Genomic DNA, 26,998 nt, shown 5'->3' with positions numbered 1-26,998 from the left:
CATACTGAGAGTCCCAAATGTTGGTTAACTGACTTCAAGAATCATCTCCACGGACATGAAACTCTAAGTACATAAAATCTAGTCAAAAGAAGATGCAGGAAAGTGTTTGTATGCTTTAATTTTCTTCCAATTCTGCAAACTGAATTACAGGGATATATACCATGTTCTTTAAATAGTTCTCACAGTTTAGTGTAAAGAATCACTTGTGAAGCTTGTTAAACTACAGATACCCTGACCTGTTCCAGACATAAAACTGCATTTTTAACAAACCTCTAAGAGCAATTCTGATACAGGTGGTCCATGGTCCATCAAGTACTCTACCATCTACACCAGTTGTTTCTTTTCATACTTCCTTCGATCAAATAACTGCTAGCAGTGCTTCAAGAATTATGTCAAGTTTTAAACATTTGGTCATTAAACTATTGATGAAAGGGGAGGTGGGGGAGTCAGACCTCAAAGCATGATGTTGGCAGTAGAGTAACTAGCATATGCTTGTTGCTCTTGAAATGGTATCTCAAACCACATTATGGATAGAACTTCAGCTTTAGACCTCCTATTTTAGAAGCAGAATGACGTTATGGCATTGACATACAACTAGGGCAGACAATTTGGGGATTCAAATAACCATCTGGGGAATTTTCTGTTGAAAAAAAAGAGTTGACATTTATACCCTGCCTTGTTCTAAAAAAATGTTAAAGCCACAGAACAGCTGTCTTGTTAACAAAAACTGATTAAAATTCACAAGCTTTACTGTACTAATTATTTATTTCCCAACACTTAGAAACACTAAGTGTTTCTTTACCAAACACACTTTCAAAACAGAAGTTTCCAGATGTAGAGAGACTAAAGTACTAAAAGAAAAAAAATAATTATTTTTAGAACCGGCGTAGAAATCAGCTAATTTGTAAAATCACAGGAATTTCTGTATCTACATACTAGTTAAAACTAGGTCCTGGCTGGATGGCTCAGTTGGTTGCGGGTTCTATTCCCAGGGTGTGTAAGAGGGGCAACCGATCCATGTTTCTTTCTCTCTCCCTTCTTCTCTGTAAGATCAATCAAAACATATCCTCGGGTGAGGATTTTTTTAAAAAGTTAAAATTAGTTGCTATGCTTTATAAATGTTGCCGAAACCGGTTTGGCTCAGTGGATAGAGCGTCGGCCTGCGGACTGAAGGGTCCCAGGTTCATTCTGGTCAAGGGCATGTACCTGGGTTGCGGGCACATCCCCAGTGGGAGATGTGCAGGAGGCAGCTGATCGATGTTTCTCTCTCATCGATGTTTCTAACTCTCTATCTCTCTCCCTTCCTCTCTGTAAAAAAATCAATAAAATATATTTTTTAAAAAAATAGATGTATAGGGACCGTTATTATTATTGTTGTTGTTGTTATTTTTACAAATCACAAAACTACTATCAACAAACATGGGACAACTCAAATACTGTGACACTGAGGTAAAAAAACCCAAACCGCTTTCTTAGGAATACTTCTTTAAAAGCGGGAGGGGATTAACACAATTATATCAAAGGTTTTTGTGATGAATCAAAGAGACTGAGGACCATCTCAGGGGCTACATACACCACTGCCAACATCCTGGTTTGGGGGAACCTGGCTCTGCCTAGGGCAGTGGTTCTCAACCTTCTGGCCCTTTAAATACAGTTCCTCATGTTGTGACCCAACCATAAAATTATTTTCGTTGCTACTTCATAACTGTAATGTTGCTACTGTTATGACTCGTCATGTAAATATCTTATATGCAGGATGGTCTTAGGCGACCCACAGGTTGAGAACCGCTGGCCTAGGTTGTCAAACACCTCATTTACAGACAGATCCCCAAGCCGGAGTGTCAGACCCGGTGCCACACACAGTCCACACGAGCGCCGAGCAAGCTCCAGGGGGCTCCCACGCCACTGTGGGTCTAACCAGCTGCGGCACTCACTCCCAGGGAGTCACTTCCTCATTCGTGAGGAGTCCTGTAAAGTTTGCTAAGGGAGAAGAGGTGTGGGCACGGGGACCGCCCCTTCTTACCCCCCATTCTCTAGTCCCCTAACCACCCTCTCTCGCTCAGGCCCACTGAAGCCCACGGAACGACAGCGGCTGACAGGTGGCTGCGAGGTGAGACCAGAGACAGTGGAGTCTCCAGCTCCAGCCCCCAAGGCCCTGCCCGGGATGGAGGCCGGGGGGGCGGTGGCTCCTGGCCTCCGACCCAGGGGGCAGATACTGACCCGACGACGCCGAGGCCGTGCCCAGCAGCACCGCGCAGAGCAGCAGCGTCAGCCCGATCCGGACCCGCATCCTGCTCTCGGGGCTGCCGCCACCCCCGGGAGCTGTCGCTTTTGCCTCTGGCACCACCGACTCTGCCGCCGCCGCCGCCTCGCCGCTGCTCTTCCTGCTCGCGTCTCTGCCCCCACCCCTTCCCAGGCCCCTCTGCCCTAGAGCGCAGCCAATCCCCGCCTGCCGCCACGGGCTCCTCACCCAATCGCCGCGGTCTTCCCGCCCTCCTCCCTGCCCCGCCCACGGGGTCATGCATTGGCCAATCATTATGCGATGCTCCCACACCGGCTTTCCCGGTTGGGCCACGGCGTCACCGACATGGCCCCAGTTAATTGGTAGCTCCCGGATTCAACCAGCCCGGAATGAGAGCGGGATCCCGGGGCTGGGAAGTCCCCGAAGACTACAAGTGCCACAATGCACTTCATGGGCTTCTCTCGTCGGGTGCTCTCGGGAGGCGTAGTCCACCGTGGGGTGTGCTTTAAAAGTGCAGGTGGCTGTTGGAATTAAAAGAATTTAGCTAACACCTGGGCTGGGCACTAACTCAAAGCCTTGAACCCCCGGGCTTTTTTTTCTTTTGTTAGCCAAAATAAATATCAAGAAACATGCAATGTAATGTGTTAAACTCTTCCTCTTTGTTTAATTTGAAAAATTTTAATTGGAATAGTGATATCAGCCCTGAGGAAAAAACACACAAGAATTAGGGATATATATATATATATATATATATATATATATATATATATATATATATATATATATATAAAAATATAAAATTTTCGTTTTCCTCTCTCTGAATTAGAGGCATTTTTTAAACTTAGATAAATAAGTACCATGTACAGGGTGAGGCAAAAGTAGGTTAACAGTTGTTTGTATGAAAAAACCATACAATAATTAATAAATAATAACACAAGAATAAACTGTATTTAACGTACTCACAAGTAAGTCTACTTGTGCCCCCCCCCCCACTTTGTATTTAAGGCCCCATGCTAGATGCTACCTGGACAAATTAACCACCCCTGCCTGTTTCACTGTTTTCTAGTGTAGCGGAGAAAAAAATTTTTTTTTACTTCTACATTTTTTTTTGGCTGGTCTAATAATCTAGCATGAAAGAGATGAACAGGAGAAAATAACTAAACTCATTACATATGTACATACAGGGGTTCCCTAAGAGTAATGGGACCCCAGGAAACGTTGGTCAGTTGAGGCTTATATGCCATTCAGGACTACCAAGAGGGAGACAGGGGTCTGGAATTTCTAAGGGAAAGTATGCAATTCACAAGTAGATGAGAAAGAGCAAAAATAAGATAAAGTAATTCTTTTTTTTTTTAAATATATTTCATTGATTTTTCACAGAGAGGAAGGGAGAGAGATAGAGAGTCAGAAACACCGATGAGAGAGAAACATCGATGAGAGAGAAACATCGATCAGCTGCCTCCCGCACATCTCCCACCGGGGATGCGCCCGCAACCCAGGTACATGCCCTTGACCGGAATCGAACCTGGGACCTTTCAGTCCGCAGGCGGAGGCTCTATCCACTAAGCCAAACCGGTTTTGGCAAGATAAAGTAATTCTTGCTGGCCACCCAGAACCGATAGGACACAGAGGGAAGTCTAACAAACAGACTTTGCTTGGCTTCCCCCTGTCTGCCACACTTAGGTCATATTATGATGCTAAGGTAATCACTCCCTTCCTTTAAGCAGGTTTTTCTGAGTTCGTTTAGGTAAGTAAAGGGGGAGGTTCAAAGGTCCTTTCTGAGTCCTTTTATTTTCTTAAAAATAACCAGCTTAAAGTAATAAATATCCCAAGAAGGCATATTTTGGGGAGGCAAACTCTTCTTCCCCTCCCCAGATTTCCACATTCATTAACACACTCTCACCTTCTCATGGGATCTCCGACCTTCTCCCCACTGTCCTTACTTCTTCTTCTTCTTAGTCACAATTTTGGCATCTTTCCAATTTCACTTGCATTTAGTCTTGACTGAGCCTTCTCTAACAAGGCCAATTCTCATTAATTTTCATTTTTCTAAGTGTCCACAGGACATTCAGAAGCTTGCTTCGTAAATAGGTTGTAAGCTCACTGAGCCCAGAGACAATTATATAATCCTGTGTATAGGTATATAGCACTGGGTAGGTAAATAGCGTATATAGGTATATAGCATTGTCAGCTACTAGGACTAGATAATTATTTATTGATAGATATGTCTTACCTCTAAAGCATTTGAATAATAAGATTCAAAGTACTTGTTATCTACTATAAGTTTAATCTTAAAATGTCTTACAGTGAAATATTAAGGAGCATTTGTACCCCAATTATGCAGAAAATTTACTTCACTCATCTGTACCTCATCTATAAAATGGGTATGTTAATAATACCCTCTTCACCAGGTCTGTTGTGAGGTTCAAAAGACATATGCAGAAAAAAAGTTCTTCCTTCATTACAGAATGTTCTACAGATATTATTTCTCATTGATTGCTTGGTTGAAGCAAAGGAACAAAGAATAAGAAAAAGTTAGTTTTATTAAGATGAATAATATTAGTTTCATCCCCTTAATTTAAAAAAAGGTTTGGAGCTATTGTCTTTAGCCAGCAATGAGTGATATACCTGTTCTGACACTGCTTATAGGACCTTGACTTTTGGGGGAAATTTCAAGTCTCCAAAGCAGGTATTGAATACATTGTGGAAAGCCAGGTTTATTTGATCAGCTTGCTATATTGCATGACAATTAGTTGGTAAAAAAAAAAAAAAAAGGTTGTGAATTCTCCATAGCCTTATCCAGCATACACTCCTCAAGGTTTCCTGTCAACATTCCCAGTAAAAGTTATGTACTCATTCTACTAGCACAAACTGTAAAATTATTTATTAATTCGTAGACTTCTTTAATATTTGCTCAGCTGTCTGTCCTCTGTTTAAGTTGTCCATATCAGTGTTCTGAGTCATTATCATAGATTACCAAGTTGCAGAAAACCTGTTTTCTCTGCATTACAGCACAGCATAAGGCCCAGATAATAAATGCCTTTTATGTGGATAACACTGATGTAACCTTATTCCACTGAAATGAATCAAGCAATCAGTAAATATTGAGACCCTCCTGAAAGTGCTGAGGACTTAAATCTAGCTTGCTCTTCACGTAAGGATGGTGAGACAATGCTGAGAGCCTTTTCCTGAGAATGGAGTGTTTGTCGCTAACTCTAGTCCACTATATCCTTTTCTGTGCTATTCTTAGGGATCTATTTGAGTTGGCAGTGAGGGCAGGCTGCCAGTGCTTGTATCAACATATCTGCCAGGGTAAAACTAGGGAGAGGCAAGGAGTAAAATATCCCCCCCCACACACACACACACCATAGCTTGGAGAAGAATATACTTTCTTTGATACTCACGAAGTGAATTAAAGTCATTATTTTTGTGTTCCCATTCCATGGGTAAATGAAAATATAAATCCTTGCACCATATTGTGAGATAGAACCTGGTATCTCACATGTACATTCTGATCTCCTTGAATAAATGGACAATGGCTTTTTTGTTGTTGTTACCCCTCATCCAAGGATATTTTCCCATTAATTTTTAGAGAGAGTGGAAGGGAAGAAGGGAGATGGGGAAGTGAGGGAGAGAGAGAAAATGAGAGAGAGAGAGTAAGAGAAATATCGATGTGAGACAGACACCTAGATTGGCTGCCTCTGCGGCAGGGAATCAAACCTGCAACCTGGATACATGCCCTTAACCAGTAGTTGAACGCAAGATCCTTCAGTGTGCGGGCCCAGGCTCTAATCCAGGGGTGGGCAAACTTTTTGACTCGAGGGCCACAATGGGTTCTTAAACTGGACCAGAGGGCCAGAACAAAAGCATGGATGGAGTGTTTGTGTGAACTAATATAAATTGAAAGTAAACATCATTACATAAAAGGGTACGGTCTTTTTTTTTTTTTTTAGTTTTATTCATTTCAAACGGGCCAGATCCGACCCGCGGGCCGTAGTTTGCCCACGGCTGCTCTAACCACTTAGCATACTGGGCAGGGCTGGACATGGCTTTATTTTATTTTTTTAAAATATATTTTTATTGATTTCAGAGAGGAATGGAGAGGGAGAGAGAGAGAAAAACATCAACGATGAGAGAGAATCATTGGCTGTCTCTTGCAAGATCAGGGATCGAGCCAGCGACCTGGGCATATGCCCTGACCAGGAATCAAACTGTGACCTATTGGTTCATAGACCAATGCTCAACCACTGAGCCACCACAGCCGGACTGGACAATGGCTTTATACCTCATCATATCACCTGTAATCCCAGGTACATATCTATATATATTTAAAGAGGTAATATACAAATTAGGCTGGGACGCTGTAATGGTCATGACCAGCTCAGGAGGAGGGGCCTGATGCAGGCCCAGAGCCTGAGAGAAGAACAGACAGGGTGGCCAGTGCCCGGCAAGACACAACCCCCAGGGTGGCCAGCCCCCAGCCCCAGCCCTGCGGCTGTGGCGCTAGGCTGCTGGGGCCAGAGGGGAGACACAAATCCAAAGGGGGGGTCGGGTTCGATTCTGATCAAGGGCATGTACCTAGGTTGCAGGCCCCTCCCTGGCCAGGGCCCAGGTCAGGGCTCATGCAGGAGGCAACCAATCGAAGTGTGCCTCTCACATTGATGTTTCTCTCTGTCTTTCCCTCTCTCTCAATATCAATGGGAAAATATCCTCATGTGAGAATAAAAAAGAAAGAAAGAAATCCTATGAAGGAGATATCTTGAAAATGCCTGAAGAAAGTTGTCATTGTTTCGTGGTGAAGGGACTGGAGTCAGTGTTGATGAAAACACCTTGGTGGATGTGGTGGCCAGCAGTGGCAGCAGCAGTGAAGTAATGGGGGTAGTGCCTTCTCCTGATCAGTCCAGTTGCCTCCTGAAGAGGGAGGCCAGACTGCTGTGGCAAGCGGGCCTAAACCGTCAATAGGACATCCCCTGAGGGCTCCTGGACTGTGAGAGGGGGCAGGCTGGGCTGAGGGACCCTCCCCCCCCGCCAGTGCACAAATTTTGTGCACCGGGCCTCTAGTTTAGTTATAAAAATAAATAAGCTTTGAATGTTTATTGTCACTTTCCATGATTATCAAGTGCCATAAAGGTCAGAGTATAGGTCTCAGGTTGTAGAGCAGTGTACTTAAAACACCTATGCTCTGCCCTAGCTGGTTTGGCTCAGTGGATAGAGCATTGGCCTGTAGACTGAAGGGCCCCAGGTTTGATTCCAGTCAAGGGCACATGCCTGGATTGTGGACTCGAACCCCAATGGGGGGTGTGCAAAAGGCAGCCGATCCATGATTCTCTCTCATCATTGATGTTTCTATCTCTCTCTCCCTCTTCCTTCCTCTCTGAAATCAATAAAAATATATTAAAAACAACAACAACAACTACAAAACACCTAAGCTCTGAAGCTAAGAGAATGAAAGAGGTGGTGTGTGTGTGTGTGTTCAGGCTCTATTTACCAAGTTTTATCCTGAAGTGACATTTACTTTGGAAGTGTCTATTCTTTCTGAGCGGAGTTGATTCATATCAGGCAAAGGAAAAGCCAGGACACCTCCATACCCTGAATAAATGGACAGGCATCTTTTGGTCTCCCCTTTTTCCTGCTCCCCATTGATTTGTTAACTACTGTAGATTCTGGTGAGAAATTAGATTAAACTAAATCCCAATAAGAATTTCATTAAGTGAACTTTATAAGGTGGAAATAAATAGCTTGGAGCTCCCATTCAATTAAAATACTTAACTCCTGAGTAGATGGCGATGCATTTAATGTGTGAATGTTGGGTTAGGAACATGATACAGTCATGTGCTGCTTAATGACAGGGATACTTAATGAGAAATGTGTCATTAGGCGATTTCATACTTGTGCCAACATCATGGAGTGCACTGACACAAACCGAGATGGTATAGCCTGCTGCTGTAACTGCACTTTTATAGGACTGACAGCACAGTAGGTAGGTTTGTTTACACCAGCATCACCACAAACACAGGAGTGATTGCAGTGCACACCCTGACCCTGGGCTTTCCTTTTGTAATGCAAGTGCCTGAGATAAGCATTGGTTGCTGAGGCGTCCACTTCAAAGCTGGTGTCCATTTTAAAGGGGCACCTGATTCAAGGAAGCCTATCTCAAGTAAACAGTTTGCCAGCCACCAAACTAGTGTAGAGAGTGGCTATAGGGTCAAGCCTCAGATTGACCTGTGGCAGGGCCACAAACAAATCCCAACTTGGAGGGCAGAGCCCTCTTAGCATAATTAAGCTTAACCTTATAGCCCTCCCTAGTTTCTTCCTAGGTAGATAATGGGCTGTGGGAGGTGCAGCAAGTGCTGCCAAAACAAGGTGAAACTCACAAGAACATTGTAAACATGTTGACCACTTCCTTGTTTTGATCTCACTATAAAATAAAACCTTGGCTTGCAGGCTGGATCTTTCTGTGTCCTCATCCAGGCATGGGAGATCTGCCAAGCTCTAGCTGTACTCTTTGTCTGTCTTCTTTAATCCTTCACTGCCCCTCCTCAGGTTCACCCTTGGCCATGCTGGCACAGCACAGACTAAATAAACACCCCCCCCCCTACTCTTTCCCCCCAACTGCCTATTATTATGGAAATAGGCTTCTTTGTTTTAGAGCTTTTGGTTGATTTCTGTAACTGACCATTTGAACTACTTATTTATTTCTCTTTCCACCTTTTAAATTTTCTCTTTTATGTTTTAAATTAACATGAAACCCTAGGGTCCCTATACCAAGGATCCTCATAATTTTTATTTGATTCATAGCCTTCATTTTAAAAGTCATTTTTCCTCTGCACACTTCACAAACCTAGCCTTTCCCCTTGATAATCAGCAACCCCTGAGGAAGCAGAAGACAGTAGCCCAGTTCTGACTAAGGGTCACAAGGTTTGAGCCTCTGGCAGGCTAAAGATATGTCTTGACTTAAGTTATGTCTCAGCTCCTGAGCCCTAAGGTTAATGACTCCCCTCAACTAACCTCTCCATGAAACCAGATAGGGAAACATTGCAGGGGATCCCAGGGCTGAAGAAATGATTTGCTACCTTTATCTCACCTTTGACTAATCAGCTCCTAACACACACCAAACCCCAAATCCATGGTGTCTTGTGATTTTGCCCTGTATAAGGTATAAGTTACCTTCCCTCTGGAAGCTGGGTCTTTTAGAGCATGAGCTCACCTGAACTCTGGATTGACATCAATACAAATAAACTGTTGTAGAAGAACGGAGAAACCCAAGTGACACTTAGAGAATTGGAATTACACAGCTTTGGTCTCAGAGGAGTTGCCTTCAAAGTCTGAGCCAACCAATATGGTGGAAGCTCTTCTTTTATCCCCTTTGGATTCTTTGTCCCCCAGATATGGATTGGACTTCCGGACCTTTTGTGGGTTTTGCAAAAATCCCTGTGTGTTAGGATGGGGGCCTTGAGACCATATCTAAGGGTCTGGCCTGGCACCAGCGCTGATAACTCCCTCCGGGGGTTGTGTGTTGTTCATGGTTTATGGCCTCTGTAAAATGTGAGCATTTAGGTAACAGGTCTTATAAGACCAGATTGTGGAGAAAGGGGCAGTGACTTAATGATAGGCTATGGAGAATGTACATTAGATTGCTGGCACAGGTTCAGATTGCTACCCCCCCCCCCCCCGCCAACATCAGGGTTACATTGGAATTAGCTTTTTAGCCTTCTCAACACTACTTACTTCTTCCACTGAAATTCCTGCTCATTCACTTTCTTTTGGCCAAAGCAGGAAGTCAAATGGACTCACATATTGGGGTTTGATAACACACCACTGTTGACCCCAATAAAAGTAGAACCCCAGGTATGTTCTCTCTCTCTTTCTCTCTCTCTTTTTCTTCCCCTATCCCCCTCTCACCTCACTGTGTGCCCCCTGGTGTGCCTTGTGTTCTCCAGGGCCTATAAGTAATAAACTTTTTTTTCTCTCCCAATGTTATTGCTGAAGGGTGTCTTGCAATGTAATAAGAACCACAGGGTTGGCCCAGTAGTAACAATGGTTTAGAAAGGGGAGATGTCTGTGGGAAGCTCAAGCATGGGGAAGCAGGTGAGTGCTCCTCGGCATTTGTAGTTTTATTGATAGACTGAGACTGCACAAAACAGTAATGCATTGAGATAAGACATTAAGAATTGACAACGGCTATGAAGTCTCTAGGTGATAGGAATTTTTCAGCTCCATTATCATCTTATGGGATCGTTGTATATCAGGTCTGTCATTGACTGAAATGTCATTATGCATGCTTGACTGTATTCATAGGATAATCCTTCCTTTCTTCCTTCTTAAACAAATACTTTTTGGGCACTGTCAATACCCTCTGGCTGAAGAACACCAGGAACACACCTGTAGTTGAACTGTTATCAGTGGGGTGCCTTCTGTGTCCCCACCAGTTACTGGTGGAAGTGGAGTTCTTGGAGTGCCACGGGGAAAAGAATTTCCTGAGACCCCCATGGGAGAGTGAATGATATTTATTTGTGTGGAATTAAACTCCTGGGTTTCCAAGGTCCTATCTCCCTCTGCCCTGCCATAGAAAAAGGCCAGCTGTGTCTTCAGCAGAGCTAGAATGAAAGCCACTGCACAGGGTTTCTGCTCTGTGTTAAAGCATAGTCCAGTCCAGCATCTGGCTTAGCTTGTGTTCCCAGCTGCTGTCCATTGCGTGTAGGGTCCGCATGGCCCTGGTCATGTGGCTACTTAAGGCCACATGGCGAGCAAGTGCAGGTCACAGATCAAGATAGAGTAATGGGGAACCAGAAGGCAAGAGAGAGAGAACCCTTTTTTTACAAAAATGTTTTTATTGATTTGTTAGAGAGAGGAAGGGAGAGGAAGAGAGAGGGACACATTGGTTGGCTGCCTCCTATATGCCTCCTATTGGGGATTGAGTCCCAAACCTGGGCATGTGCCCTGAGTGAGAATTGAACTGATCTCTGGCGAGGCAGATGGGGCACTTACCCCTAAATCCTTTTTGTGAAGCCAAGTGTCAGAGTGCTTACTCCTTGATCCTGCCTGACTACGCCAACTGTGGAGCACAGGTCCTTCTCGGATGCCGGGTATTAGACGGAAAAGACATGAGAAATCATAGGTGTATAGAAGAGGATTTATTGCAGACCAAGTAGCCATTGCTACCAAGCAGCCATTAGACAAAACAGTTCTTCAAAGTAGCTTATAAAGCAGCCGCAAACATAGGAGCCATAGCACACACAGCAGCCCAGCCCTACATAAAAGCAGCCTCATACTGGCTGGTCAGTAACACACCTTTTACCAACTTAGACAAAAGAGGCTTCTTGCCAAAGAGTGACATCAGTATTTGGGTTATAAAAAAGTATGCCTGTGCAGTGTATACAATACAATCACTGTATACTTGTGAAACGGAATTTTTGGACTGGAACCCGAATTCTTTGTCCACCAGAGTCGAAGAATGAATCCACGGACAGAAGGTGGTATAGCAAAGGTGGAAATTTATTGAAGAACAAGTACAGACTCCCACATGGGGAGAAGGAAAGAGTCCCATAGAATGGACTCCCATGTGGGGAGGGGGAAAAGGGTCCCACTGAGTTCCTTTTCTCTATGGCTTATAAAGGCTGCAGACCCTGGTGCCTTGATATCCCCTCTGATTGGTCACTATTCCTTTAAACTGGTTACTATAGTAACTCCTGAACTCAAAGGTCAAACACCACATGGGACATGTGATGTCTCCTCCCTCATTGTTCTTTTCTTTCTGGCTTTTTTTCTTCATCTTTATTTTGTAAATATAGACCTTTTTGGCTACTTCCAGCTCCCTTGTCTTATGTAAATGCCACTGTTGCTGCTCCCTGCACCTGGCTTCCTTGTGTTATGGAGATGTACCTTCTCCCCATCTGTAGCCCTGTGTTTTTCCATGGACCCTAATTCTAAAAATTCCCTAAATCTGCCTATATTCCCCTAAAATGCCTGTTTCACTTGCTCAGAGTGGCCTTGAACAACTGGTGTACTCCTGATAGGGCCCCCACATGACCTTTTGATGCATGGAACAATGCTCAACCAGCTGAGCCACACCGGTGTCTCTTCTTATACGGGACTAATCCCACCAGGAGGACGCTACCCTCTTGACCTCCTGTAAACCTAATCACCTCCCCAAAGCTCTGTCTCCAAATACCATCACGCTGGGTGGTAGGGCTTCAGCATGTGGCTTTTGAAGGTTTGAATGTGACACAATTCAGTCCATAGCACACATTTTCTGCTTCAGATACAGCTAAAGCTGCTTGCAGGCCCCTGCACATTCCTATATCTTTCCTCTGGCTGGACTGCTTGCCCTTATTTTTTGATAACCTTCCTTTTCAAAACCCAATTCTAAATTCTAAGAAGCATAAATGGAGTTTAATCCTTCTTTTGCTGGATTTTCTTCCTTTTCGTAAAATGTTCCTTTGTGCTATCCTCGACTGGATGTATTTGATCTTAAGCATTTTGCTACATATTTTATTCCAAATTATAATTGGGTTGTAGTGAGGCAAGTGCCATGTTTTGCAGAATAAATACTGTTATAAAGAGAATCTATTATGAAAAGACTTTGACAACACAACTAACAGGCCTCTTTAGCAATATGAGACTACATGATAAGCCAGAGGTGGGGAGGAGGGAAGCACGGTAACTCAGAGTTTATTGTGGCAAGATTTAGAATCATAGAATTGTGGTCCCTTTATCTCTCATAGAACATATTTCAAAAACTCCATGCTTGAGGTGACTTGTTTAAGATCATATAGCTAGATAATGGTGGTGATATAAACCCAGATCTCTTGGTTTCCAGTCTAATGTTTATTCATTAAAATACACTTTTTTCATTAGAAACCTAGTAGGTTGTATTTATTTTCTATTCATGCTTAAAAATTACAACAATGTTAGTAGCGTAAAACATACATTTATAATCTTACAGTTTCCATGAGTCAGGAGTCCTGGCACAGCGTGGCTGAGACCTCTGCCCAGGGTCTCCCAAATCTGCATTTGAGGTATCTGTTGCCTGGAGTCCCCTTCCAAGCTGACAAGGATATTGGCAGAATTTGTCTCCCTGAAGCCATAAAACTCATGGCAGCACACACATTGCTTCTTCAAGGCCAGCAGATGAGAGAGTCTGTTTCTCTGAATCTCTGGACCATAAACCTTCTTTTAAAGGGCTCATCTGATTAGGCCAGGCCCTGCCAGGATAGTCTCCCTTTTTATGAACTCAAAGCCAACTGATTAGGGACCTCATATCTATGAAAAATCCCTTCACCTTTGCTGTATAGTGTAATCTAATCATAGGAGTGACATCCATCACATTCGCATGTTCCAGTCATGCTCTAGGCCAGGGGACTATACAGTGTGTGTATGTCTTACTACTTTTTTAAAAACTTTTTTTAAAATTGATTTTTAGAGAGAGTAGAAGAGAGAGGGAAAGACAGAGAGAAATATCAATATGAAAGAAACACATTAATTGGTTGCCTCCTGCACACGCCCGACCAGGGCCCAGGCCAGGGAGGAGCCTGCAACTGAGGTACATGGCCTTGACCGGAATCGAGCCCAGGACCCTTTGGTCTGCAGGCCGACGCTCTATCCACTGAGCCAAACCAGCTAGGGCTGTTGTGTTAATTTTTAAAAATTAGGAAAAGCAGCAACAGGGAAAACCAGTTACTTCTTGTTTGTTATTTTTTTCCTGAAAAAAGCTTTATTGTATCTATTTGGTCCACTGTATGGGAGAGGGCTCCAGGGTGGTTCAAAGGTTGCCTAGTGGCTGCAGGGAGAGGATCAGGCAGAACTGGGGAGTGCAGGGGCCCCTCAGAAGCCTTTGGGCTCCACAGGCTCCTAGTCATGCTTGAGGGTGAGCCTTTTTATTTTATTTATTTCTTTATTGTTAATCCTCACCCAAGGATAGTTTTTAGAGAGAGTGGAAGGGAGAGGGAGAGACAGAGAAACATTGATGTGAGAGAGACATTGATTGGTTGCCTCCCTCATGTGCCCCCACCATGGTGGGGGATCAGCTTACAACCGAGGTACATGCCCTTGCCCTTGACCGTAATTGATAATCAAACCAGCGACCTTTCAGTGTGTGGACCTATGTTTTAACCCAGTGGTTCTCAACCTTCTGGCCCTTTAAATACAGTTCCTCATTTTTGACCCAACCATAAAATTATTTTCGTTGCTACTTCATAACTGTAATGTTGCTACTGTTATGAATTGTAATGTGAATGTCTGATATGCAGGATGGTCTTAGGCGACCCCTGTGAAAGGGTCGTTCGACTGCCAAAGGGGTCGCGACCCACAGGTTGAGAACCGCTGCTTAACCAGCGAGCCAAACCAGGCAGGGTGAGCTTTGGAAGAGACTCTCGCCCAGCCCAGGGCAGTCAGACAGGTGTCACTCATCTTCTTGACGAGTTTCACCTCCCACCCAGCCCAGGGCAGTCAGACAGGTGTCACTCATCTTCTTGACGAGTTTCACCTCCCACCCAGCCCAGGGCGGTCAGACAGGTGTCACTCATCTTCTTGACGAGTTTCACCTCCTTACCCGCGAAGCGCTTCTGCAGGAAGTGGCCTAGAAGGGGCATCTGCGCAGACGGACCCCGGGGCTTGCATGTCCACAGGGGTCTGGCGCAGGATCTCCTCCGTGACCACAGAGCGTCCATGGCGTCCCGGGCTTTGCCCCACTCATCCTGGAACGGCTTCTGCACATCCTGGAAGAGGACACCTCCTCTCTGCTGGTTTTGCATCTTCAAGAGACGCCGGGTGCTTTCCCGCTTCTCCCCAACTCGAGGAAGAAGTGGCCCCAGGCCATCCGCAGGCAAGTGGTCCAGAGGGAGGGAGGTGCAGGAGGCCCGCAGATGCAGGTTGACCAGGCCTCTATCTGGGTGGAGTAATTCTGGTGAATCTGGGAGCTCCTGGCTGCTGGGTAATATAAAGCTCAGCTACCCGCTACCAACACCACCCCCTCCCCTCAAACCAAAAACCAAAAAAGTGTTGGCTCTTGGCTGGTCCAGGATGTTGTAGGTGGCTGAGCAAATGGTTTGTAAGGTTTTGACTGGAAAAGAGGTTGGAGGGTCATGGGAGGTGGGAAGAAGGGGTGTCCTGGGTCTGTTTCGTCCAAGCACTGTTGAAGCTAGAGGCAGATCCGCAGGACCACCGAGCGCATTGTCAATCACTTGATTTCCTGAATGAGGCAAACATGCTGAAGTATTTTTTCTAATCATTTGTTCTTGTTACTGTTCCCTATACCCCCTGTTTTTTTTTAATACTTAAAAAATGGAGGCATACAATGCAACACAGAAGGTTGTTGAGTAACGTTGTTTTGCTTAACGTTGTTTTGTTGTATCATTGACCAGAAAACAACTGGTGCTGGGGGTGGGGCACTGTCGATGTGGAGTTTGCAGTTCTCCCCAGGTCTGCATGAGTTTTCTCTGAGGACTCTGGTTTCCTCCCACAACACAGAGATGTGCACCTTAGGTTCATTAGTGTCTCCATCATCTGAGTGAGTGTGGGTCAGGGTTGAATGTCCCTGCAATCGAAGGGTGTCCTGTCCAAGGCGTGCCCTGAGCTGCCGGGAGTGGCTCTGACCACCTGAGACCCTGAACTGGGGTAAGCAGGATGGAAAATAATTCTCTTACTTGCTTTTGTTAATCTCTCTGACATGTATGTATAGCTCACATTTATTAAACACTTCTAATATTTAATATTAGAAGTGTTTTGGCTCTTTATTTAGAAGTTTGGTGATGCTTTTGTGACTAGAAACATGTCATCAGAAATTTACTCTTGTTTATGTGAATTAGCTTATGGTGAAATTGCCTCTATCATACCTCATTTCACTTAAAGTGACAATTTCAAGAACCTATTGACGAAGTTGAGAATTTACTGTATACACAGCTAATTTTGGTGCTTTATTCTCTTGTAGTATTTTGTAAAGATATTTTCATGTTTCTGCATAGACATATTTTTCCCTTTACTAAAAGTATTTTTTAGTGGGGAAAAAATAAGATATATAAATTAGCAAACAAGGAAAGCAACTCAAAAGTTGCAATAGTCAGAAGTAAGCCCTAAAAATATTTTCTGTTATATACTTACAGATTTTTTTTTTTGGCCTTAGTATTTCTTGGTATATACTCATATATATCAAGGTGAAGTTTGTTTTACTTTACCTCTTGGCACCCAAATTTCCCTTTGAGGGAGAAGTCACATTGTTTAAAAAAATATATTGATAACTCCTTGGAGTATGAGATGGGATCCTGAGTTTCAGGATGTTGGGTAGATGTCATAATTTCAGAGAAGAGGAAAGCTATTTTGCAAACTAGAGAAAAAAAAGTCTGGAACACCCTTTCTTCAGCTCAGCTTTCATTGCATCCGCTACAATTTTGAATTCTTGAAATTTGTTGTAATGCAGGGTTTCTACACCTTGGGACCATTGACATTTTGGGGCTGGATAATTCTTTGTTGTGGGGCCCCATGCATTAAAAAGTGCTGAGTAGCACCCCTCATCTCTACCTGCTAGATGCCACACTCCCAAAGTTGTGACAATTAAGTGAATCTCTAGACATTGTCAAATATGGAAGAAAAATAAGTTCCTTTTTAGAACCACTGTTGCAATGGAAATGGTAGAAGGAGCTAAATTTTGTGTGGGGTGATTATGTTGGTTTTGTCATATGCCAACCTGTCCTGGCTGGACTGCATTCCCTTTCCTGTATGTTTCCTGGATTAGGGAGGGTCACCAGATTTTTGTGGGAGATTTGGAAGGCACAAGAGAAGCAGCAACTCACACACTTGTGTGGCCCACACACTCTTGTTGATCTGCTGAGTCACCCCATTAGGGTAAAACAGCTGCTCTACCTTTGTGATCAGCATCTCCAACTTTGGGTGTGTTAAACTTTATGAAGAAAGACTGTGGCTCTGGAGGACACCAGTGTCATTGTACTAGTCTGCTAGGGCTGCCATAACACAGTACCACAGATTGGGTGGCTTCAACCATAGAAATTAATTTTCTCACAGTTCTGAAGATTAGAGGTCTGAGATCAAGGTGTCGTCATGGTTGGTTCCTTCTGAGGACTCCCTTCTTGGCCTATAGATGAGATGGCACCTTCTCCCTGTGTCTTCATATGGTCTTCCCTCTGTGTGTGTGTTTGTGTTCTAATTTCCTCTTTGTGTAAAGATACCAGACACGTTGGATTAGGGACCAACTTAATGACCTAATTTTAACTTAATTATCTCTTTAAAGGGACCGTGTCCAAATACACCCCAATCTGAGGTACTGGGGTGTATTAATTAGGATTCTCTAGGAAAACAGAACCAATAGGGTGAGTAGATCTTGGATTGGTTCAGTTTTAAACTTTACTCCCCCCAAAACAAACAAAAAAACACCCAAAATTTGTTTTATTAGGCTGAACAAAACTTAACCCCTAATAGACTAAATTAAGTTGTCTGCCATCAGCGAGATGGCTGGCACAAAATTCAACAATTAAAATGAGTTGTATTGGCCGAAACCGGTTTGGCTCAGTGGATAGAGCGTCGGCTTGCGGACTGAGAGGTCCCAGGTTCGATTCCGGTCAAGGGCATGTACCTGGGTTGCGGGCACATCTCCAGTAGGAGATGTGCAGGAGGCAGCTGATCGATGTTTCTCTCTCATCGATGTTTCTAACTCTCTATCTCTCTCCCTTCCTCTCTGTAAAAAATCAATAAAATATATTAAAAAAAAATAAAATGAGTTGTATTGCAGTTTATTCACGGCTGTGAGTATGGAAATGCACACCTGGCATCTCCTCCGTCACCCTTACTTAGGATCCTGAAATCCAATGCATGATTCTCCTGTTGCCTGCTACCTTCCAGGGGAAGGGGAACTCAAACCTACCCTCCGAGGTCTGTGTCCTAAACTGCTCATCCCCTCCTGCTCTGCCTGCTGCTCTTGATGGTCTCACGTGCCCCCTTGTGGCCATCAGTTGACATGGTTCCCCTCAGGGCGTGCGGGAGGAAGCTCCTTCACTCAGTGACTGATTCACTCAAGGTGGCTAATAGGGAAAGCAGCCTGAGGTTCCCAGGGTTATGGCTCTTGGTGACATACGCATGGCTATTTCCTACAAAGTATGTCTATGGCGCTGTTACAGAATTGGCGTGGAAGAAGACAGCTGGACACTCGGAGGTTTCAGGAAAAGCCTGTATTCAAAGCAGCGCTGCTGGGTCAGGGGACTCTAAGATCCAGACCTGAACCACTTGGACAATGAGATTTTTCTCTTTACACAGACAGTCCTCGGGTTATGTGGGACTCAACGTATGTTGTTTTGTGGTTACGTTGCCATCTCCCATTATTTATTAAAAAAAAGTTCTGTCATTTCGACGTATGCACATATGTGCTTTATGTTTTTTATTATTTATTTACCACAAGTAAAGGTCAGGAATTGTTATCTTTCTTTTAATTTTTTTTATTTTTTATTTTTTATTCTTTTACTGGTTCACTTCATTCCTGCTATGTATGTGCTCCACCTGAGTGACGTAGGTGCTTATGTAGGTGGGTTCCGACTTAAGGCGAAAATCGCGTTACCTTGGGCCATAGGGACGGATCCCAGACGTAACCCGAGGACCTACTGTATATTTCTGAGTTTCTTGTTTCCTAACTACCAAGCTTCTGTGGTGGATTCTCACAGCCCTCCTCGAGTCAGTTGGAGCAGTTAATTTAGATTGTAGCTAATGTTCATCCTGGATGCGCCGGTGACCTCCCTCTAGTGAAGCTGTTACATCCTTGGTTTATGGCCCTTGTACATTGGAAGTATTTAGGTAAATAGGTCTTGCAAGGCCAGATAATTAAGGAAGGGGCAGTGACTTCAGGAATGTGCATTAGGGACATTGATTAACTTAGGTACAGAGTCCGGCTGCTCGTCACCTTCATTCGTTCACAAATGGACTTAATTATCGGCCAGCAAGAGTGTGCAGTAGAAGGCAGGTTACTGGAACAAATTCAGATTGCTAGTCCCAAAAATGTCTTATGCTCCCCATCAGCATGAGGATGGCTGAAGCAGGAAGGTTCCAGAATCAGTGCCCTGCCGTGCCAAGACCAGGTGTCTCCTCGGACAGTGTGAATCCTGGGGTGATTGTGTCACAAGAACCTCCCTCTCTGTAGGGTCTCTCCAGCTAGGAGGCCTCATCTGAGGTCTTTTTGTCCTTCTTACATGCTCTATGACATTAAAAAATAGCAACATTTAATCTTAGAAGAGTTTTAGATTTGCAGAAAAGTTGCAAATACAGTACAGAGTTCCCATACACCGGACTCCACATCCAGCTTCCCTATTGTTAACATCTTCCATTTCTAAGGTACATTTGTCACAGCAAATGAACCAGTATTGATACGGCTCATACCTTTCAACTCCATACCTTTCCAATTTCCCCTAGTTTTTACCTAATGTCTTTTTTCTGTTCCAGGATCCAGTCCAGGACACCATATTGCATTGAATCATATCTCATTAGGCTTTCGTTGGCAACGACAGTCTCTCAGATATTCCTTGTTTTGGATGAGATAGACAATCTTGAGGCGGTATTGGCAGGCTGTTTTGTAGAATGTCCCTCAATTGGGATTTGTTTGATGTTTTTCTCATAATTAGACTGGGGTTATGGGTTTTGTGAGAAGGACTACAGAGGTGAAGGACCCTTCTCATCACATCATATCCAGGGTCCACACAATCAATATGATTTATCTCTGTTGATGTTGATCCTGACCACCTGGCTCAGGTTATGTTTGTGAGTTCTCTCTACTGTAAAATTCTCTCTTTCCATCTCCGTACCGTACTCTTAGGAAGGAAATCACTCTCTGGAGCTCTCGGTCACTTTGAATATTAACAATTTTGTGTTTTTCAGTCATTTCCTAAGCAATTTATTATTTGCGGTGCAGGGCACATTAAAAAATAATGTTTGGACTCCGTTTCATGTATAAATATTCTCTGAAGGATATGGCCTTGCAGAGAAGACTGTGAACTTATATCAAGCTAGATGTCAAGGTAGTGAGGAAAGCCCAGCTGGAATGGCTCAGTGTTTGAGTGTTGACCTATGAACCAGGAGGTCACAGCTTGATTCCTGGTCAGAGGACATGCCCGAGTTGCGGGCTCGATATCTAATGTGGGGTGTGCAGGAGGCAGCTGACCAATGATTCTCTTTCATCACTGATGTTTCTCTCTCTCTCTCTCTCCCTCTCCCTTCCTCCCTGAAATTAAAAAAAAAAAAAAGTAGCGAGGAAGGAAGCTTTCTGCTGGGGATGCTGAGTACCACGCTTGTGTTCTTCCACCAAAGGACACCTGCAGACACATCCACCAGGCCTGACCTTAGCATTTCAGGGCTCAGGGCATAAGGACAAAGGGAAGGCTATATATCATGCTTCTGACAAACCAAGCCTTACAAGTTAAGCAAACTGTTGAATTATGATCTATCCTCCTGCCAACACAAATATACCTTCACAAAAAAGCGACAGTCTTATGTAACTGTAAGTCGTCGGCAAATATCAAAGACAGCTGAATTTAATTATTATTGCACATGCCTGGGTGTTCTGCTGATGGTCATGTTAGGGTGAGTCATAACGTAAAGACATGGAATTAACAAATTACACATTTATTCCAAGATCTTTATTTTTCTTGCCTTAATTTCAGCAATATCTCTAATTATGTTATTTAGGCAGATTTTTTCTCCACAAAATTTCTGACAAATTACATCATTTTTCTTGAGTCATTGAAGTTCTTAGTTTTTTAATTCCAATTTGGGGAAACCACTTTGCTAAAGCTATAGCAATCTGAATTGCCAATAAAGTTCTTACTTAAAGTATTACTTAAATTCAGAAACAAATCACACGAATTATATAGCATGCTCAAATATTGTAATAGGGTTGCCTGTAATAAATTATTTTTATTGAATAGATATTATGTATCATAATCTCATCATAAAGTTGCTATTTTATATCATAATTTAAATTATTTCTTAAAGCAATATTTAGATGCATTTATGGATCTTCTTCTAAATTTTTCAATGCTGAAGCATTATTAAGAGAACTTAAAGCTCTAACCGGTTTGGCTCAGTGGATAGAGCGTCGGCCTGTGGACTGAAAGGTCCCAGGTTCGATTCCGGTCAAGGGCATGTACCTTGGTTGCGGGCACATCCCCAGTTGGGGGTGTGCAGGAAGCAGCTGATCGATGTTTCTCTCTCATTGATGTTTCTGACTATCCCTCTCTCTTCCTCTCTGTAAAAAATCAATAATATATATATATATATATATATATATATATATATATATATATATATAAAAGAGAACTTAAAAATAACAGTTGGGTACTCAATTTGTTAATAATCTGTCTTCAATTAAGAAAATACCTTGATCTGTGATTTGCTAGAAGATAGGCCTTCTAAAATTTGTTTTGGAAGTATCTATACATGAATTTTCCACTTTCATAGTCATAAAAACTTTTTCATTTCCTTTTTCTAAATTATTTGTATTTTATTACAAATATCACCTTTGTTGCATATTTTAAATTAATTTCGTTCAATTTAGAAAATAATTTTAAAGTTACAAAATATGCAGTTTATTGCTTTGGAAGTGGAATGTCAAACTAGATCTGTTTTGTTTCCTTTTTAAAATTAAAAGTAAGCAAGGGATCATTCCAAATAAAGGTGGATAGCACAAATTCAAAATTAATTTTTTGATGGTTATTCATTCTTTATTTGGGAATATTATGTTGAATTCTCCTAGTGCATCTTGGATCTTGTCTAAGTGTAATTAGTGTAATCTAATTGCTTTCACAGCATGTAGTCCTCATTCCCCCTGTGTGTCAAATTATGGTGTAGTGTCAAATTTCATGTTTCATCATGATAGTGCACAGTTGGGCAAATCCAGAAAATACTGAAGTTCATCTCCGAACTTCAGTTCATTTCCGAACTTCAGTGCCATCCGTGTAGATGAGCCCATTTCTCCCAGCAATAAATTTTAATTACGTGTCATGCACAGCATAAAGAAATGCTTCTGAATTTTGGGTAAAAATTCTGGCTTAATCATCTTTTTGTTTGCCAACCATATTGGTGAGATTAGGCTAGCCACTAACTTTCTCATCATCCTCTTAAGTCAGTGCCTAATATTGAAAATTATTTTCTCAGCTTTTTACTAAAGTCTAAACCTATTTTCACAACTGATGTATAAACAGTGAAATACATGAATTTTGCCTTGCTTTCCTTTTCTGGTAATTCAACAATACATGGAATAAATACAACTTTCTCAGTACGAATTTTGACCCTGGTACAACCTGGTTGACTGAGTAATAATAATTTTTAAAACTTTGTGTGTTTTCTTTTTTCACTTTATTACTCATTAAATTAATGTCCTCATTTGGAATTTTCTGTCATTGAGAGTGATTATTTGATTCCTTATGTTTATCGGTATTATATTTTTATTCATTTTACTATCAACATTTGCAGCATTTATTTCAAACCTACACATTTTCCATTATTTTCTGTAAATACTGTGCTTTTAGTGACACAAAAAGCATCATTATGCTTGGCAAATTTTGGGTACATAGTGTCATCCTTTTAAGAACATCTCAGTAAGATTCTCAATTGGCATTTATCTTAATTGAATATTATCAGTCGTTATCCGTCCCTTTTTTCAGTCCTGGTAATTACATTTGTACTTTTTCTGAATGCAAATTTTGTTTCGTGATGTGCAATTGAATCTTTATTTGGAAAAGGATATGAGGTTGTAGGAATTTCATCTGAGCTATCCACATTGTGAATTGATGAGAATAATTTGCTAATTTTCATCTTTAAATAGAAATTAAATCTTTGTCAAGTAGAGAATATATAATAAATTGGTCAGGAATTTTATGAGTCATGCTTGACAGAAATTTGTTCATTTCCTTTGTTTCTAGTTTTAAGATATTTAAGCAATATGCCTCTTTGAAGAACTAATTTTCTTTTTGAGTTCCACTTTTAGACATTTTATTTCTATCATGATCTCAATGAACTAAAGCATTAGACAACAGAACTCAGAGTTTACATAATTTGGACACATTTCCATCTAAAATAGAAACAGAAAAAATTTTAAAAAGGAAATAATAATACATATATTTTCAAGAGTTGCTTTTCTTTTGACATATTCAAAATTATATAATAAAATTAAAGGTATGGTACAAATTATAATGAATGAATATAAACTTAAAATAAAAAAGAAAGTTGAAATATTTTAATTTAATTTTTAAAAAAATAATTCACATTGAATATTTTATAAAAAAAAACACTACATGCAATTTTGCATTCAATGTCCATCTAACTGCCAATGTAAAGAATCATATTAAGCTATACCTGTTCTGTCTAAACCTATGTCTATAACTTTAAGAGTAATATAAATTGTCAAAAATTGAAAATATCCCTTTACTGCCGTGTGCAACTGCTACGAACATCACAAATTTTGTGAGAATCTCCAGAATTGTGAATATGAAATAAATCAAGAAGAACGCATGCTTTGCAATCCTAGGAAATGATAGTTTATTTTGCCTTAGTCTGATCAGGCTGCTATAAACAAATAGCATACATAGACTGAGTGACTTACGAACATCAGGAATTGAATGCTCACAGCTCTGTAGGCTGGAATTGCAAGGTCAGGGTGCCAACATGGTTGGGTTCTGCTAAGCACCTTCTTCCTGGTTATAAACTTGTGACTTCTCCTTTTGTCTTAAATGGCAGAAGAGATGAGAGCTTTCTTGGGCCTCTTTTATAAGGGCACTAATTCTATCATAGGGGTGGAGCCTCCTGCCAATCACCTGCCAAAGGCTCCACCTCCTAATACCATCGCTTTGTTGGTTTGGATTTCAACATATAGGTTTAAGGGAAACACAAACATTCATGCCTTGGCAGAATTTATTACATTTATGCTCTCTGAGAAGAATAAATTACTTTTTTTTGTCTCTTCCAAAGCAGTGTCTACCTTTGACAAAGCTTTTCAGAACATCTGGACACAAGTGCCTTCTGTTTCAAGGGCTTGGGGCAGGAGCTATGCAGAATTGTTTCCCCAGCCAGGATGGTATTAGTCATGAGTGATGTTTAGGTTCAGTTCACCCGAGCCAGAGTACATGCTTGGTGCTTGCACATGTGTGTGTGTGTGTGTGTCCTAAAATATTGGGTCCAGGGCAGATCTTGTTTTGCTCAAAACAGGGCAGTACTGATACCTGACATCAGAGCTGGGTGGATAGAAGAATACATTTCAAATTAAGAATTCATCTTGGTTTTGCCCTGGCCGGTTTGGATCGGTGGATAGAGCGTCGGCCTGCGGACTGAAGGGTCCCGGGTTCGATTCCGGTCAGGGGCATGTACCTTGGTTGTGGGCACGTCCCCAGTGGGAGGTGTGCAGGAGGCAGCTGATTGATGTTTCTCTCTCATCGATGTTTCTAGCTCTCTATTCCTCTCCCTTCCTCTCTGTGGAAAATCAATAGAATACATATTTTTTTAAAAAAGAATTCATCTTGGGTTTTTTTTAATCTTAAAGAATTGTTAATTACAAACATAGAGCTTTAATTCTTCTAAGGTAATAGCCCAAAACCAAATAAACAAAACAACTCCCTAAACCTCCCCACTCCCAGAAAACTCTAATCTGTAAAATATTGTCAAGAGAAGAATAATCACATTTTTTTCCTAGACCACCAATGGTTTCTAGAGCTCAGAGTGCACAATGAATCAAAAAATATATTCATCCAAAAATGAAAAAGAGCTGTGCATAATATCAACAAGTGCAGTCTCCCTGTGTGGGATAATAGAAAAAAATAGACATTGGTCTCTGCCCTCCATTCTTGATACAGAGCTCCTGAAACCATTGTAATCTCCTGGGTGATATGAGAATATGTACTTCTAACAACTCTGGGTGGGCCCCTGGATGGGGGCTGGTCACCAGAAAGACCAAGCCATGATTAGAAGCTTGGATTTCTCATCCCTTCCTCCCATTTTCCAGAGAGAAACGGGGGGCTAGAAATGGAGTTAATGATTGATTATGCCTATGTAAAGAAGCCTCCATAAAAATCCCCCAAATACAGGATTCAAAGAGCTTCCAGGTGGGTGAACATGCAGAGATGCTGGGAGAGTGGCATATCCCTTCCCACATACCTTGTCCTATGCATCTCTTCAAACTAGATGTTCACCTGTATCCTTTATCATATCCTTTTAGAGAGAACTGGTAAACAGAAGTAAACAGTTTTCCTGAGCCCTGTGAGCTGCTGTAGCAAATTAATCGAACCCGAGGAGGAAGTCATGGGAACCTTTGATTTATAGCTGATTTGTCAGAAGCACAGGTGACAACCTGGATTGCTATTGACATCTGAGGTCAGATGGGGAGAATCTTGTAGGACTGATATCAGTGGACAACATGCCATGTCTTCCCCCGTTGCTAGAGGGAGTGGGGTTCTTGGGGTACTACTGAAATAAGCATTTCCAGAGGTCCCCATGGGAGGATGAGATATGGTAAGAAGCTTTATTTCCATGGAATTGCACCCCTGGGTTTCCAAAGTCCCATTTCCTTTAGGCCAGTCATAGAAGGAGTGTGGCTGGGGCTTCAGTAAAGCTAGAAGCAAAGCCAGTGTCCAGAGTTTCCTTTCCGTGTTGGAGCTGGGTCCAGTTTAGCATCAGACTAGTTACAGTCCATTCATCCATTGTGTGTGGGGTCCCCATGGCCCTGGGCCATGTAGGTGAATGCAAGGAAGCAGGAGCAAAAAGCCCCACAAGCCCAGAGTCACACGAGTCCCAAGAGAGCCAAGAGAATGAACTTCTTCACTGAGGGAATGAAATATCCCAAATTTCTGACTGCTTGCTAGGAGAACACAGAGGCTTTTGTGCTGTTTATTTTTCCTTAGCAATTTCTCAGGAAGAAAGATGTATATGCAGGCCAGGTCACCAGGGGCAAGAAAGGATTCAGCCTTGAAGACTCAGGCATCAGGTCTGAGATGGACAAGTCAATGCATTTTTGCAACTGATCCACTAGGACCGTAAGGCTGACCTCCCCGCCTGTCCCCTTGTCACGGCTACTTTTCAGTGTTGGAGGAGGGGAAGATCCCCGGTCCCCTTTTGGATCTGATGGCTGGCTGAATAATTAAAATGACACAAGGCAGATGAACAGGAGAAAAATCAAGATTTAAAATGTATGCCCGGGGAAGTTACATGAACATGAAAAGTCCAAAGACAGTAAAGCAAGGTGAGAGATGTATGTCCTTCTGGACTCCGGAGAAGGAGGGAGGGGTCTGGGACTTCGCAGGGGAAGTCAGGCAATTCACAGGGAGGTGAAAGAGTTAATGTCAGTACACAGATGTTTGCTGGGTCATCGAAAGACAGCGGGTCCCGGAGAGGACAGACGGAGAAGGCTTTGATCAAAGGGGCCTTGTTAGGTTCCTGCCCGCTTGCCACACCTGGTTCAGGTTGTACTATGGTTATGGTGATAGTTCTTCCTGGAACAGACCTTCTGTGTTATGTTCTTTTAGGCAGTTTGGGGGATTCTTCCTGAGCCTTTTGTTTCTTACAAATAGAATAATCCTTATGCCAGACAGACACATTTTGGGGTGGCAATTTTTGCTTCCTTACATGAGTCCGGAACATCCTCTTTAGGGTTTAACTCGCAACCAAGGCCACTTCCTCACAGCCTCCCAGCCTGCAGAAAGCTGCTTACCTACAGTGAACCCCTTAACCCCCAACATAAGAGGGAAAGACACACCCAGGGACATCATGGGGCTGAGGGCTTCAGGG

The 26,998-nt window shown here is 42.5% G+C and overlaps 1 protein-coding gene across 1 annotated transcript in view; it reads right to left on the bottom strand.

Moving 5' to 3' along the window:
- Nucleotides 1-2,403, bottom strand: part of SEL1L (SEL1L adaptor subunit of SYVN1 ubiquitin ligase) — a 52,113-nt gene extending 49,710 nt beyond the window's left edge. Inside the window, exon 1 of the mRNA XM_059688883.1 lies at nt 2,221-2,403. Coding sequence (XP_059544866.1) covers nt 2,221-2,290 — 70 coding nt within the window. The 5' untranslated portion in view covers nt 2,291-2,403. The remainder of the gene's footprint in view (nt 1-2,220) is intronic.
- Between the last annotated feature and the right edge of the window lie 24,595 nt (nt 2,404-26,998).

The sequence above is a fragment of the Myotis daubentonii genome, chromosome 1 (assembly GCF_963259705.1).
Source record: "Myotis daubentonii chromosome 1, mMyoDau2.1, whole genome shotgun sequence".
Lineage (NCBI taxonomy): Eukaryota > Metazoa > Chordata > Mammalia > Chiroptera > Vespertilionidae > Myotis > Myotis daubentonii.
Note: the sequence above shows the minus strand (reverse complement) of the source record. Positions and strands in the feature narration are given on the sequence as shown.